At 32.1% G+C, this 16,304-nt stretch overlaps 1 protein-coding gene across 1 annotated transcript; it reads left to right on the top strand.

Annotated features, from left to right (window-relative positions):
- The first annotated feature begins 4,269 nt into the window (after positions 1-4,269).
- Positions 4,270-12,146, top strand: LOC123672914 (dorsal root ganglia homeobox protein-like). The gene is made up of 4 exons (XM_045607248.1): positions 4,270-4,357; positions 8,258-8,474; positions 9,408-9,522; positions 11,817-12,146. The coding sequence occupies exons 2-4, from the start codon at positions 8,268-8,270 to the stop codon at positions 12,125-12,127; spliced, it is 633 nt and encodes a 210-aa protein (XP_045463204.1). The 5' UTR covers positions 4,270-4,357; positions 8,258-8,267; the 3' UTR covers positions 12,128-12,146.
- The last annotated feature ends 4,158 nt before the right edge of the window (positions 12,147-16,304 follow it).

Below are 16,304 nucleotides of genomic sequence, written 5' to 3'. Positions count from 1 at the left end.
TGAATACATTAAAACTGTGGAACAATTACTATTACATAATATTTAGGTTTAAACATTTGATATAGGTACCTAATCTCTTTTTCTCCTTTGATATAGGTAAACTCGTTCTCGAAATAGATCGTTCTTTCAATTTTGAACCAAGAACTATAAGTTCGACTCGCTGATGATGAATATCCATTGAAAACTCGAGAAGAATATAAAAAAAAACTTACCCAATATTTCCATGACGACAAAGCATACGTAGTTAAGATGTTTTATGTGGATATTAAATAACAATTTCAATCTCTTTGCAAAATTTTAGGCTTATATTAGGTGTAGTAAAGAGAAAGTCATCATTTTTCCAACAAATAGCTCGAGTTATCTGTATCTCCCGTTGTTCCGATCGAGTTCTACTAGATGGCGTTATGAAAGATGAAAGATTTCGTACTATAAAAACTTTTCTGACAGTTTTGTGAGTATCTAGTTGACTCAGTTAAGTTGAGCGCCCATCAAAGATGAACACTAACAAAGGGGAAATAAGCTATATTTTACATTTTTTCTTCGATAAAGGCGAAAATGCAAGCCAGGGGGGTCAGATGGGATCCGGAATTTCTTCTAAAATACAGGATTCTAATTTCACCGATAAGACTCTCAACCTCTGCAAATTGAATTCGACGCCTTTTATTTCATTGCATATTGAGGGGTATTTCTTAATTTATACGTTCATTTGCTGTACATTTCCTGAGCTATCATGAATAGTCCTCGAATTATTTACCACTTCTTGGAAGTATTGCGTCCAAGATTAAGGCATATATAAATGGTTTTTCTTTTGACGTTTCCCAATGTTATTGTATTGAATTGTAATGATTTTTAAGAATAAAATATTTATTACATAAAAGTTTGTGCGTTGTGAGTTAGATCTATGAAAAATGAAATGGCTTGGAACCTGTTTCATCTCGACCTACCTGTACTATCAAAATACTCAGAAAATGTAATCAGGAATTGTTTCCAAATAATTATAACTTTCTGGAAATATTGGCAACTCTACCAGTACAACATCTATGCCATGTACTCCAGAGAGATTCTTCCCTTCTTCTCCCTTAAACGCCTTAAAACATATTTGATAGACTTGACAGGTGAGGAGAGACTGAATGGATTGACGCTAATGCTGATTCAGAGAAAAAGGGAAGTTCATCAATTTTTTTGCCCCAAAAAAATCTAAAAGGCTCAATAACATTTCGTGAGATGAATCAGACCCTACATTTTTTATGTATGCTTTTACATTTTTTATGAATTTAATTTATTTTGTTTATAAAATAGGTAACCACAGCTTGAGGACCGGTGAACAGCAAAAAAGAATAAAAAACCTTCATTAAATGTGCCAACGTTTCGAATCTTTATTGATTCTTCATCAGGGCTACAAAATATTTTGAAAAAAAATCACTTAAATTGATGCCACATCATTCGAGGAACAGAAAACAACCACAAAAAAATTTAAACAAAACAATCGTACATCAAAGAAATCTCAACATGAAGTATCTTTCAAAATGAAAATTACACAATATAAAGACTAGAAAAACTCACTAAACCTGATGAAAGCTGCCCAAAGAGAATATAAAAATTCAATATAAGTCAATAATCCATTCTCAAATTTTTTAATTAATTTTTATACAACCGGCATTCTTTTTTTTTCTTTTTCCATTCTTCCCTATTGATTCGAATGTAAGGTTCTCCTCTTTATTAGGTTTTATAGATCTCCTCACCAAATTTCATGTCAGAACTCTTTAGACCATAAAACATTCTCTGAAATTATTAAAAGGCATTTCTCGGGCACTGGAAAATTCTTAAAAATAACTCGAGAACTCACATCGACAAAATCTATTATGCCCTTTTTCTTGTTAGGATTATAAGGTGAAAAATTAATTAATAAATGCTCTGTCACAACGAACCAGGTTTTTTATTCTTTTTTTGCTGTTCACCGGTCCTCAAGCTGTGATTACCTATTTTATTGATTGATTACAAGGACGAGATTTGAATACCTTTATTTTGTCACTTATTTTCGTCAATTAATTGAGTTCATTTGCAAGCAGCGTCAAAGATTATCCAATAAATAAATATGCAAAATTGAAACTTGGTTCATATCGATTTTTTAGTATCATATAGGTCTGTAGTTTATTACAACAAAGTCAATGATGTGATTTTTTCTAGTTGAATGTTTCTGTTATATCAATTTTATTATTGTGCAATTATTGGTAGCAATTTTTTCTAGAGCTCAAATCGACGTCAAATCACGCACTTCAAAGTGGTCTTCATTGTTCATTAATAGTTTATATTTCCTGCGTTTTCATAATAAATATTTCCCAAAGGTCTGATTTCATTGATCTATTAAATACTATGATGCAGAATCATTTAGCACAGTCTGAATAGTGGGAAATGATTCTGCACGAATTTTAACCGTTCAGTATAATATTGGATGTTTTTTACGGATAACATGCAGAATCTTTTGTTTCAAATGTAAGTAAATAATGAAATTAAAACAATATTTCATACCATTCGTAGAAATAATCCATTTAATTTTTTTTCATCCGTTTATATAAGTTATCTTTGAAACCCTGAAGATTAGTTTTTTCGATTTTCTCCAAAATAAGGGAAATCAAGTGAACTTGTATTCATCACCACTTCAGACTTCCATAAAATGAACAAGAAATAAATATCCAAAGCTAAAGTTTTCCAACTGAAAAAGCTTCCAAAATCTCAAATCCATGGGTTTTATGTTCACGGAAATATTGGGTAATTTCTTCGTTTATATTCTCGGATTTCTCTAGTTCTGGTGATACTATTGATCAGGGCCGCCACCAGGACCGGCAAACCGGAGATTTTGCCGGGGCGCCACATTGTAGGGGCGCAAAGTTAGTTGATAAAACAAGAAATACTTTTTGACACAAAAATGTTTTCTTATAGTTGTAGTTGTAACATAATAAAATTTCCAACAGCCAATTATTTTTTTTTAAATCAAATAGGCGCTCTCAACTATAGTTATGAAAATACAAATAAGCAGTTAAATGCATCTTCAAGAACTACATCGTCTTTTTACTATAGACATATAGAGCATGGTGCTTTTAAACAATTCAGGAAGTTTTTTGATGAAATCGACAAAACTTCACTTAATGAATTTGATAAGGTGATTTGTTGTTGAGAAAGACGATTTTATATAAAATTGAAATGATGCCTGAGAGGAATAACAGAGACTCCTTCATCATAGAAAATTCAGATAAATAAGGAAAAGCAGAACTACGAAATTTTATTTTGCCGGGGCGCCAAAATGTCCGATGGCAGCCCTGCTATTGACATTAAATTCTGCATGAATTTTGTATGAATGATTGTAGTTCTGCAATATTGAGAAAAACTAACTTTCGAACGACCATATTTACAGAACTCCTAGTCGGATTTTGCCGATTTTTGAAATTAACCACTGCAAACCTATCGTGAAAGTTTCAAGAGATTTAGAAACGACCACTCAAATGTAAATGACGTTGATCAGTTGATATTTATATTCACCTCAGGTAAAGACTTTTTTGTCTAAACTTATAATTTTTCGTTGCTCAAAATATCTCTGAATCCTGAAATTGGTTTGTATCTTTGATTAGATGAGAGGAAAAATTGCTATAGACCTATACGTAATTTGGAGAAATGCTTATTTCTTGGAAAATTTGTTTTTTGATCGATAAAAAAAAACGTTTGCTCATTATGGATGTATCTCATTATCTCTTCAAAGATCTTTTTCGATTGTAGATCGAAGAATTGCTAGTCGATTTAAATATGAAAGTATACCTACTACTTCATGACTTCAAGTACCCACTTCATTTTTGTTTTGATCGAAATTCATGAAGTTTTCAGCATTTTTCTAGAAGATTTTTTGAATTTCTGCGACAAGTTTTCAGAAGATTTGAATTATTTAATACTAGTAAAACATTATGTATGTAAATATCCCCCCTGATTTTTTTCCTGCAAACCCTCTCATTTACCCCCACCACAAACTGGTTCGAGCATCCCCAAACGCAATCTCTTCTCATTTGACAAAACAAAAATCTGCACAGAAGTCCCATAATTCGTCAAAAACCAGGAGCAGGTGATCAACCAATAAAATTATTATTTCATTAGAACACCCCTTGTGCGCGTACCCCTCATCTGTTTCTGGAGTCGTCGTTAGCCAATGGAGAAGCATAGGGGTGGAGCAACCCTTCGTTATCATAACAACATAAAACACATAAACTCAGTTTAATCTTGTCAGTTTTATCTCACTATCAGCATCTTCATGAATTCGGAAGAGAAATGTGACTTTTGATTTTGTTTGTTTGTTTATTGTGATAGAAAAAAGGTAGGTTGGTTTTTCATTCAGTATTATTACTGACGCTTCAATAAAAGTAATAATATATATTTCATGAACAATTACAAAAGAAATGTATAGAGATGAAGAAAACTTTTATTCGAGTGTTACAACACACCAAGCAAGAATTTATTCCTTATTTATTCATTCAAAATATTTTCAAAATTAATTTCCGCTTTGTCTTTATAGAATAAAGGATCGTTATTACTGAATTCTAGACATTTCATTTGAATTGTGTTCCCAAAAAAAAATTATTTTGATATTTATTGTGAAAAAATTCAGGTGAATTACTCCGGCAATTTCAAATCTGGATGTTTCGCTATGATTTTGAACGTATTCTATAGAAACCTATAGTGTTAAAAGTAACAAATTGCTGGTATACTGATTGTGAGAATATTTGATACTACATTTTTCGAAAAACTTATGAAGTAGTACATATTTTATATATTAAGTTACAGAGTTGCTAATGTATAAGTACGTAATATAAATGAAGTTATTCCTGATGCTTTAACGGCCTTCGTTAAACTGTTTCTTTCCAAATGATGAAGGGTTACTTTATGATCTAGATTCAAGAGAAACTAAATTCGACAGAATGCCGATGTTTAGATTCGTGAAGTTATAGAGGGCAAAAATCCGAAAATTTACGAATTGGTTATGGAAAATCCAATGAAAAGATGGATATGGTGCTTCAACCGTAGCCGTGCCTATGGTATACCTTCCTCTTTAAAAGGAAATAAATATTTATTGATTCCTCTTTAAAAATATTCATTTTTATCAAAATGAAACCTGTCATTGGATCAAATGTTGGTAGGACATACTGCAAAATAGAATAGGGGCACAAGGTTGCATCATCAACAAAAATTTACCGAATAACTCCCAAAAAAGAAAAAATTGAATAAATATATCAGCTATCAACAAGTATATGGAAATTTGTAATTTTGTTGGCAAAGATTAATGAGGAGGAAGCACTCAACCCCTCTGTTGAAAAAATGTTTCTTCTGTTTCAAAATAATATTATAATAGTTATTTATGCAACAAGTGCAAAAAGTGAATGTTGTCCAACTCGGCCTAACGGCCTCGTCGGACAATTTCACGTCGAGTGCAATAAACAATTTTTGCACGAGTTGCATACAACATTTTTTCTATGTTCATGCAAAAAGCAAAAAATGATTTATTGAGGTGCGGCACTAGGTGTAGGAAAATGAAAAGCGCAACTTGAATACTTTATTATTAATATCGATTTGCATTGAAACAGGAACTAATACGTTACGAACAATTTAACTCAAACTTTATTTTTACCCTCAATGTTGAAAGTGAATGAACCATTGGTGCATTTTTCAGTATGAATACTTCGTAGTGAAGTACTTTTTAAATCCACTTCTTGATTTGCTACTGCTGTAAACGTACTAGTACTTGGTAACTGTACATCGTTATATCCTTCAGGCTGAAATATTTGTTTGTCATGATGACAGCACGTTGAAGTAGAATGACAAATGAGTGAAAAATAGAGAACTTCTTTTTCCACCAAATATAGTTCAATAAAGTTTTGCTTTCTGCATGAATGTAGAAAAAATAATTTTATCGCATTGTCTTAATTTCGAACAGAGTTATAGATGATATGACGCTTCATCGGATGAATCAATATGAAATCTCGGCATTCTCAATCAAATTATATTATTATGAAAATATGGAATGAAAGACTTCTGCAAAATGTTATACGATTTATTGATGAACTTTGTTTATTCGTTTTCGTGAAAATTATTATGATTACCTATGTAGGTAATATAAGGCCTCGGAGACAAAAATTTAGAACTACCAAAATAGAAAATAACATCAAAAGTTCTTCAAACAAAGAAGGAATTCAGAATAAACTTAAAACAATAACAGTAGTTGAATTTGAATTAAAATTCATTTAGTTTTCAACTTCTCCTCCTCTCAATTTTTCCGTATTGATAATGATGTTAGTTACAACATTCTAAAACGATACTTTCATTGAACTGTATTTCCTTAATACATTTCATAGCTATGTTATTCATATGGTCTATGCCTAGTGGATAAAAAAACCAAAAGTTATGTATAAAACCCGAAAATACTTGATGAATCCGAATTTACTAGGAAGTCATGGAATAAAACCACCTGATTATTGTATGTGCGGTACATTTTTATATAGAGGTCGGTATTCACATACAATACATACAAAATATACAGTTCCAAATTCCGAAAGCAATTAATTAAATAAATAGAATAATCAAATGTATCAATGATCAAACCAAAATACCGGCGACTCCTAAAGACAAAGAAAACACTTTTTCCTTTACCATTGTTTCTGATTCGGTACGGTTTAAAAGATACAGGCTGTTGAAAATCCATAAAAAAAATAACTTTTAGTGATACTTCACAATAGAATGGAATCGAAGGAAATGACATTCAGATTATAGTTTTTTATTGATGTGATGAATCTTTTCCGAACATAAAATTCCATCATAGTCCAGTCAACTGTAGAATACTCGCCTTACTAAGTGAGAAAAAAAAGTGAATCGAAAAAAATAGTGAAGGAAAAAGTATTTCTTATGACCTCAAGAATATTTGATTGAAATATATATACAACATATACAACAAAAATACCGTTTTGGATTCTGCAATAATTGAATGAACATTAAATTAACACATTCATTCCTGGTAATAATGCCATGCTCCATAAACTTGGAAACAAATCTTACAGTTTAGGATTTGTAGCTGAACCAAGCATTGTCTGATTCTCTCCTGGTGATTTTATAATGATGAACAAACTAGGAATTTTGTTCAGCATATTCTACTATGTATACACATAGTATAATCTGCGTTTTTTCATTATATCAACCAAAATATTTCAGTCAATTCAATAATTTAAACAACATAAGTTTCAATCTACTCAATAGAGGAATATAGAAATCAAGTGGGTATAGCAGTTAGCAATGAAAAAGGAAAAATTAAAAATAATAATACCTATAATACTACATCAAAATATGACTTTAACGACTCATAGAAAAGCATTAGAAAAACACATAAAATCTTCTCAATATCTAATTAATACATATCGAAAATGACATCCGATTCATATTTTCATGAACGAAAGAGTTACATGAGATATGAATATTGTGAAAAAAACAGAAGATCAAAGCAAACAAAAATGAAAGAAACAAGAAAAGCACTTCATTTATAAGTCTATTGCGTCCTTTTTGATTCGAATTCCAACCTAATCAGATTTATTGTCAGGGAAATATTGCACAATTTCTCTCGATATTCCGCTTGAATTTTCAATAGCTCTGGGGATGCAATCCACATGAAATTTTGCATTATAGTTTTTTTTTTGAGATCTATTCGGCTCAAATTTTTGTGATTCTGATAACGTAATTAATACGAAATATTGCAAGAAGCCCAGTCGGATATGTTGTCACTGCGAAATATTGCGATAATTGTCTCGAATTTTCTGAAGCGACTCTGAAAAACAAAAAATTTTGCATGGAGCTCGAGAATCATTTTGTCTCCATCGAATTCGTAGTTTTGAAATTGTCAGGATAACAACATTTTATACGGCCGTAATTGAATTTGATTACGCATTCATCATCATCGAGTCAACCCTTATCGTTCGAAAACATTTCTTACACAAAATTAAAAAAATACACACTTCTCAACCGAATGAATAATTGTTCAAAAAATATCAATTAAAAAAATATTTTCGTCTTTTTCGAAATTATTTCAATAAATAATTGCAAAGATAATTATCCTGATGATGAACGACTTACATTGAAACTTGAAAGCACAAAATGATCTCTTAAAAAATCCCATTCTCCAAAATGTTATACTCCTACTGGATAAAAACGCAACAATAATTGTTCAATTCGTTACTAGAAACCAAAAAATGGCGGGTTCGTATTTATCGCCCCTTCCCGGGGATCTTCTAACGGAGTACATGTTTGGGCGTAGAAGACAAAGAAGAAACAGGACCACATTCAGCCCACAACAACTTCAGGAACTGGAAACCTTGTTCCAGAAAACCCATTATCCTGATGTTTTTCTTAGGGAAGAAGTTGCGCTGAGAATCAGTTTATCAGAAGCACGAGTGCAGGTAATGATTTAAACAATTCATTTTCAATTTGATTTTATTATTTTCTGTACCTAATGAATATTTGGAATTGTTCGAGGAAAAAAGAAATTTAACCCTCTGAAATTTTCACATTTTGTAATTAATAGAAACTAAAATTGAATTGAAAAATTTCGTCCGTCCGCCATCCAGACCTTCTCTCGGGATTAGATGGATCTTTGTTTGCAATAAAAATTACAAATGATGTCGACAGTAATAAATATAAAATATCACAGTGGTAACAATATACAAACAAATACAATCAACCATAAAAAAAATTACTAGGTATCACATTTTCTTTCTTAGCAAGAACTCTTCTATGGAATATGTAGTCCAAAAAAAATTTTCATCCAAAAGCAACCTTTTGACTTCTCTCTTGAAGTTCATTAGGGGCCTGCCATGAAACTCAGAAGGAAGTTTATTATATAGTTTGGGGCCCCAGAAGTCAATGCCCTGCTGTGTGCGCTTCAGACGATGCATTGGAATCTGCAAGGAGTCTTTATTTCTTGTTTCATATTCATGGTTTTCAGAATTGGTCAGAAAATCCTTAAGGTTCTGATGCACATAACATAGTGCGTTGTAGATCTATAAAATCTATTGACATGAAATTTGGTACCATACCACATTAAGTCACCCAGATTGAGAGTACGGTTCATGAAATTCTGAAACAAAAAAATCATTGAAAAATGAAAAAATTACAATATTTTGTAAAAATTTATTTTACAAAATATTAACAACAAATAATAATCATTAAATGATTATCCGTAAACTGCTTATTGCATTTATTTCTTTGTTGAACCCAATAACAGAGCATACAATTGAATGAACTATGAGATTGCCTCAGATACCCTTTTTTTATATGTATACGATGTTTCGAAAAACTCATTGATAAATTCTTCAAAGAAAAATTTTTTTAAGGTATGGTTTCAAAACCGTAGAGCTAAATGGAGGAAACAAGCTAGATTGCAGTTGTTGCAAGACGCCTGGAGAATGAGATGCCTTGGAATAACTACTTCTCCATTGCTTCTTAGCGGTGAGTTAAATAATGTTTCACATGAAATAATATTCAAATAGATAATATTTTGGATAAATCATAAACTGCTTTGTTTCTTCTAAACCGGACAATATTTTTGAAATTGAAATTTCAAAATTACGAAGTTTCCCTGAATTATTTATGTTAGACAATACTCAATTACTATTAGTATTGAATAATTATTCCCAAAATAATGTTGATGGAATTTAGTAATAAGCAGAATAATTCCGGATTCGAAATTATTTTATTCTGGTGTTTTTGACATTTGTGTTCACATATAATTCAAAATTCAAATGCTTAGAGTTTCCAAAGTGAAAACCCGGCTGAAACTCACAATTGCTTTCAATGAAAAGAATCGATATTATAATAATAAATTATAATGAAATATTTGTTCGAGAAAAATGTAAAACACACTAAATTGGCAGAATATTGAAGAAGTGACTTCCTCTCAAAAATATATATAATTCTTTATATTTGCCAGGGTCCAGTTATATTCAAGATTGTTATTCTTCGCTATGTTCAACACTAGAAACATCGTCCAAACCTACCTTAGTACCTTATAAAGAGGCAAGGTATTTCGTGTAACTAAGATCGAACGATTATTCAGTACGTAGTAGGCGCAGACTCTAATTCGATATTTAATCATTCTCTTTCTCAACTTTTTTTTTCAACAATGCATATACAATTCAAATTGTTACATGGAAAATTCATATGAACTCCCTACTCTATTTCGCGAGGCCAGAGTTGTAAGAACACTATGGCCGTAATCACTCATTGTTTTACGCTGCATCTAAGATGTCTAAAAACATAGTGAATGCACTCGTCAAATTTTGAATTGAATGACATTCGACCAAATTGAAAATATTAGTTTTAGTTCGTGGCGGCGCCGCAATGTCATACTTGTCATTTCCGTTGATTTTGATTGGATACATTAATTAAAACCCGATACTGACCAATCAAAAGCGATATGTAATCGAGTATGATCGTGCAAAGTCGTGAAACAAAACACGAAACGTTTACTGGAATGAATTCAAATATTTGTAATAGAGAGAGTTTATTGGTATTTCAATTACAAGAATTGCTTCCATAGATCATAGCTATAATGAAAGATATACATATATCGCTACATAATGGCACAAAACTCATAAATAATAAACAACAAGAATCTTAATTTGTTGATAGCGCTACCTACAGTTGACATAACGAAGCTTATCTAATAGTCTCAAAATTGGCAAAACAAAAGCTAATCAGTTCATACACCTGAATTTTAGACATCTTAGCTGCATCAGTACTGAATACTGATGTAACCCTTATTACGCTATTACGTTAGGCCGTAGACACAGTTAACCAAACCAACTACATCCTAGAAGCCTTAGCTGTTACCCTCGTGAGCGAGCTCGTGAGAGTAACCAGCACTGACTTTCCCATTTGAGTGGTTCTTAGGCCAATCAATCCCGGTCATTTACACATAAAATATTCAGCTGCTTCTATATCCGTTCGACAGAGCCTGCAAATCTTATCGCTGACTTTCCATGCGATACAAAAGATATTTGATCCGATAGTGGCCTGTCAGCAGTCCCACCATTACACGAAGGTCAGCTTGTGGGAGCTTCAAGAACTTTCTGGTGTACGTGGGTGGAATTACCACGAATTTCTGGCCTGAACAGGACCGGAAGTGTTCCTCCAGAGGGATCTTCTATTGTCCTACTATCATAGTTGGACCGCTGCCTTATGTTATTGGCATTTTCCGAGCCCACAAAAAGGCTCAGGACCTTGATGTTTTTATCGAAAGTTCATCAGCTCTTTAATTTCCTTCAACACCATAATCCTTCGGTACCTACTCCCTCCATACAATTAAACAAGCAAAAAAGCAGAAAAGTTAATTTACGAAGAGCTCTACTTATAACTGTTTTAGACACAATCCTTCCTAATTTGAGAGAAAATATCAAAATCAACTCGCATATCAAAATTGTATTAGTCTACCTGCGTTTGGACGTTTCAGAATGCAAAGTACAATTAAAAAATAAACACGTAAAAGTCTTAGTGTAAACCCTGCATAACAAGCAAGAAGGAAACTTTTCTAAACTCCCGGTTGAAGTCGGAGAAAGGAATTGGAAGTTTCAAAATCCATTTCAAATTATTCAAATCATTATTATTTCAAAGTTCCTATGTATTGGACCAACCATTCGGTCCACTCAACCACCGGTTCCGCTTAAAAGTTATCTCCGAAAATATAAATTGTTATCGATATCCAAACAAGACAACTACAACATTTAATGAAAGTTCTTATACAGGTAGATCCAATGGACCTCCACCTCCATCGAGTGCACTAGGACATCCAGAAAAACCTATGGATAATGCATATACCACATTATTGCCACCAGGCTTACCACCTCACTTTCCCTGTCCACCTAGAGATGGAACGCACAGTCCCCAGAGCATGAGGAGTTCTCCAAGTCCTAGGAATGACACCCCAGATATTCCTGACGATCTTTCAATGGCCAAAAACACGCAGCAACCACAAATTGCCGAGAATCCACAAATTCAACGGCCTGGTCCGATGGAGAGGTTCGAACCTGTGAAAAATAGCGAAATCGGTCATTAGAATACCCAAGAACATCGTTCGTTTCCGATTCATAATGTAGTAGACATGTTTTATGTATATTATTGATAACTGGTGATAAGGGTTCAAGAAAGTAACGAGTTCCAAACATTAATTTCCATGAATTCAGCAATTTTATGTGGTATCAACTATTCAAAGTTTATTTTTGATGTCGACTTCAATATAGACTTTGTCTTTCTGGTTTACTTTTTGATATAAAATTGATCTTAATTACATGATATCAATTGACTTCAGCTGGCAAAAAAACACAAGATGTGAGTTATGCATACATTCCAATAATTATGAGTTTCATTTTTCATGAAAAATGAACATACCCTAATCTAGATTCAGAAAAAAAATCTCTGCCATTGAGTGTGACACCACTTTTCCTCTTTCTTCGCTTATAAAAAATCAACCTAGGGGTGAGTTATTTCTGGTCTTGGAAAAATTACTGAAAATATTGACAAGTGGAAATTTTTAAATGGCAGAACAACATGTTTGTTATTACAAGGGGGAACACAATACTTCCACTATCGTAGATAGATATAGAAAATTTAGGAATATTTCTGAATCTAGATTAGAGTACGTTCATTTTTTTAAGCATAGCGATAGATATTTTTGATATTCACAAGACCAACATAGTATTCATTATTTAATATGAGTTTCCCCCAAATCAAAGATAAAACGAACTTTACGCACTATTTCTAATTTCTATGAGACAGCTGACATAAATGTTCAACACATACTCAGAAATATTTTCTTTCATTCTTATTTATTTATTTATTTTATAATGTTTGCAATTTGCATGAGGAAGGAAGTTAATAATTAACATATTTGAGTCTGCATAAGTATGTCATAGTTCCTGGTATTCAAATCAATAATAAAATTTAATAATAAGCGCGTATCTCAAAAACTAGAGCTGATAGACGAAAGTCGATGAATTTATTGGAATCGTCACATACCCATTTGTTTTTCGTTGCCAAAATTATTTTAATGTATTGATTTCAGAAAACATCCAGTTTCAAGGTATATACTGTATAGGGTGTCCCAAAATCTCGAGAACTATAAAACTTGGAGAAAAAATATTCAAGAACGCGATCTCTTTTTCGAAAGAAACAGAAAGCAGATCATAGATATCTTGATCCGTTCTCAAGTTACAAGACTGTTTCAAATATTCCGCTATATTCTGAAATGTTTTTTCGGTAATTTTCATGATTTATATTATACTCATAACAATTCATATAAATAATTCACAGTTTTAAAGATATAGTGTAGGAGTTTTTAAATGAGACACCTTATATTTTTCACAGTTTATCGAGATATTATTCAGTTTGTGTTTTTTCGGAAATTTTTATGGTCTATATTCAAGTCATAAAATAAATTAATCACCGTTTTAGAGATATGGAGGAAAGTTGGTGTTTACGATTATACAAAGGACAAAAAATGAATTAAATCTCGAAATAAATGAAACATATTATATATAAGGTGTCCCATTTCCCATTCAAAAAACACGAACTCTCCTCTATATCTCTAAAACAGTAAATTATTTGTATGATCTATTACTGTTATGAATATCATAAAATCAAAAAAATTACTAAAAGAAACATTTTAAAATTTTTCGAATAGATTGAACAAAAACAAGATATGGAGAAAAATAGTCATGTAACTCGAACACGGATCAAGTTATCTTTATGATCTGATTTCTGATATCCTATTATTTCGAAAAAAGATATCGGAGGACACCTTGAAAATTTTTTCTCTAAGTGTTATAGTTCTCCAGATACTTTCAGTGAGCATCGAATTGCAATCAAATAACTTCTGATATTATAACTACTAGGAACATCAAACTGTGTACAAAAGTTGCTGAAAACTGAATGGAATATAACATAATGATCGAATTTATTCCAGTTGTCTCATTAAGAAGATGACTTTCTTGAACTTAGAGAGAGGCAATATAATTATACAATTTTTTTATTTATGTATATATCATTATCATTATTATTATTCAACCATTTTATTAAATTATGTTACACTGTTGCATATTTCTTATTACATATGCTTCTCTAAAGCATTAAAAAAAGGTGGAAACTTTCGTATCATTTGATATTGATTCAGAAGAAGAAAGTCAATCTATCAAATTATTCTTTTTTTTTAATTTTCAATGGTTCCGATGATGTGATCAACACAATGCTGGAAATTATTATTCAATATAAACACCCAAAATCTTAACTTCATCTGTTTCGTGGTCACGAAAATATGGGGAAATATTTTTAGATATTCCTCTTGACTTTTTTATGGTGTTGGTAGCGATATCAACAAGAAATTTTGCAACCAGCTTGAAATGTTTATTCTAAATGCTGCGCAAAATATCAACTCGATAGAATCTGCTGTTACGAAAATATTGGGTATTTCTTATCTAATATCCTTTTAGAATTACCTAAAGTTCTGAAAATGTAATCAGCTGGAAATTTCGTACCTACGATTCCTATAAACTCCCAAAATTTTCTGAAAGTTATATTCGAAATGTTCTCTACTGAAAAATATCTCGAATATAACTTTCGTTTTCTTTTGCAAGAAACACTCCGTATGAGGTATAGAATAGAACTCATAAACATTTTTTGATTGCAGATCGCTAAGGCGATTTATAACCAATTTCGGATAATTGAACTTAAACAATTGTAAGTAGCTGGAGTATAATTGAGCAAATATTACAACACCAAAGAAAAATGCTTTTCAGTAGTAGTATATTACTGACTATTCACATGTTGATTACTCAGGATGGTGATGACTATCCAAGATAACGTTTTGTATTGTTTAACGATGGAGAACAATGTTTTCAGAGCCTTCTAGCGTAAAAATTAGCGTACTCGTATAGAAGAACATTTGCCTATTAAACTTTTGTTTGGATTGACTTGGACTATAACATATCAAAAATTCAGCCAATTTGACAGGGGGCCACTCTCTCTAATAATGTGATATCCTTTCCACAAAATAAAGGTCTTTCCCCTTTTAGTATAATATTTTGAAGGACTTTATCAAGAATATTTTCAAAATACATCAGTGCTTCGTATGGAGACCATTTCATCAATCATTTTGCGAAAAACGAAAAGTTACCAAAATTATTATTATTTCTTTTCATTCGCAAATTGAAAATTTTGAAATACTACAATGTAAATTGTTCAAAGAAATCATATGAAAATCCAATAGAAATCGGAGGTTTGTAAGAAGAAATATCTCTAATTTTGTTTTGAACTGAGCAGTCATCGTGGTGGTGTTCGCTCTTAAGCGTACTTACAATATAAAATTTCACAAGACACTTCAAATTGTCATTCCACATCAGATTGAATCTGCAGTTTTGAATTTAAAAGAAACTACCATATTTACGGAACCCCTTGTTGATTATTTTATGGACTTGACCGCAGCATCCGAGATCCGAACATACCCTGAAGCCTGAAAGGTTAAGGTTGTACTAGGCTCGGTACTAGGTCCATCCAATCGGCAGTTATCGTGTATACGGCCGTACAGACTGACAAAATTGAATTTGAAGACGGAATCGTCATCAGCAGGGGCGGATACAGGGAGGGGGCCATGGGCCACCCTCGCGGACCTTATTAATATAAAAATGTATCCTGAAAAATCGAAAAATATGCGTGGGTACTCACAAGGGTGAAAGATTGGATATGTACTAGAATGGTTGAAGATAGGTTGAATGTATTGGTATTAATGCATATACATAGAACCATTTGCAGCAATCTTAATGTTGAAAGATACGATAGTCAAAAAAATACGAGACTAGAATTTGTTATTACATTTTTAATATTTAGGTAGTAAAAAGGAATTCATTATTTGTCCAATAGATAGCTTTAGTTATCTGTATCTTGCGTTGTACAAGTCCGATCGGGTTGCACTGTATGGCGTTAAAAAGATGAGATTTCGCACAACAAAAACATACTGACAGTTTTGTGATGAGTTGACTCAGTTAAGTTTGAGCGCGCCACAATGATGGACACTAGCAAAAAGAAAATACCCTATATTTTATAGTTTTTCTTAGATAAAGACAAAAATACCACTCAGGCGGCTGAAAATGTAAATAGTGTTTTTGCCCTTATACTGTAATAGCCAATCACGTGCAGTTTTGGAGTTTTGGTTTCGTCGATTCCGTTCCGGTAATTTCGATGTC

This window comes from Harmonia axyridis, chromosome 2 (genome assembly GCF_914767665.1).
Source record: "Harmonia axyridis chromosome 2, icHarAxyr1.1, whole genome shotgun sequence".
Lineage (NCBI taxonomy): Eukaryota > Metazoa > Arthropoda > Insecta > Coleoptera > Coccinellidae > Harmonia > Harmonia axyridis.
The sequence above is the reverse complement of the archived record's forward strand: the minus strand, read 5'-3'. Positions and strand labels throughout refer to the sequence as shown.

What these genes read in the sequence shown, in the direction of transcription:
- LOC123672914 (XM_045607248.1), top strand. Translation starts at nt 8,268, where the DNA reads ATGGCGGGTTCGTATTTATCGCCCCTTCCCGGGGATCTTCTAACGGAG. An exon ending in TATCAGAAGCACGAGTGCAG is followed by an intron (nt 8,475 to 9,407) that starts GTAATGATTTAA and finishes AATTTTTTTAAG; the next exon opens with GTATGGTTTCAAAACCGTAG. An exon ending in TTCTCCATTGCTTCTTAGCG is followed by an intron (nt 9,523 to 11,816) that starts GTGAGTTAAATA and finishes GTTCTTATACAG; the next exon opens with GTAGATCCAATGGACCTCCA.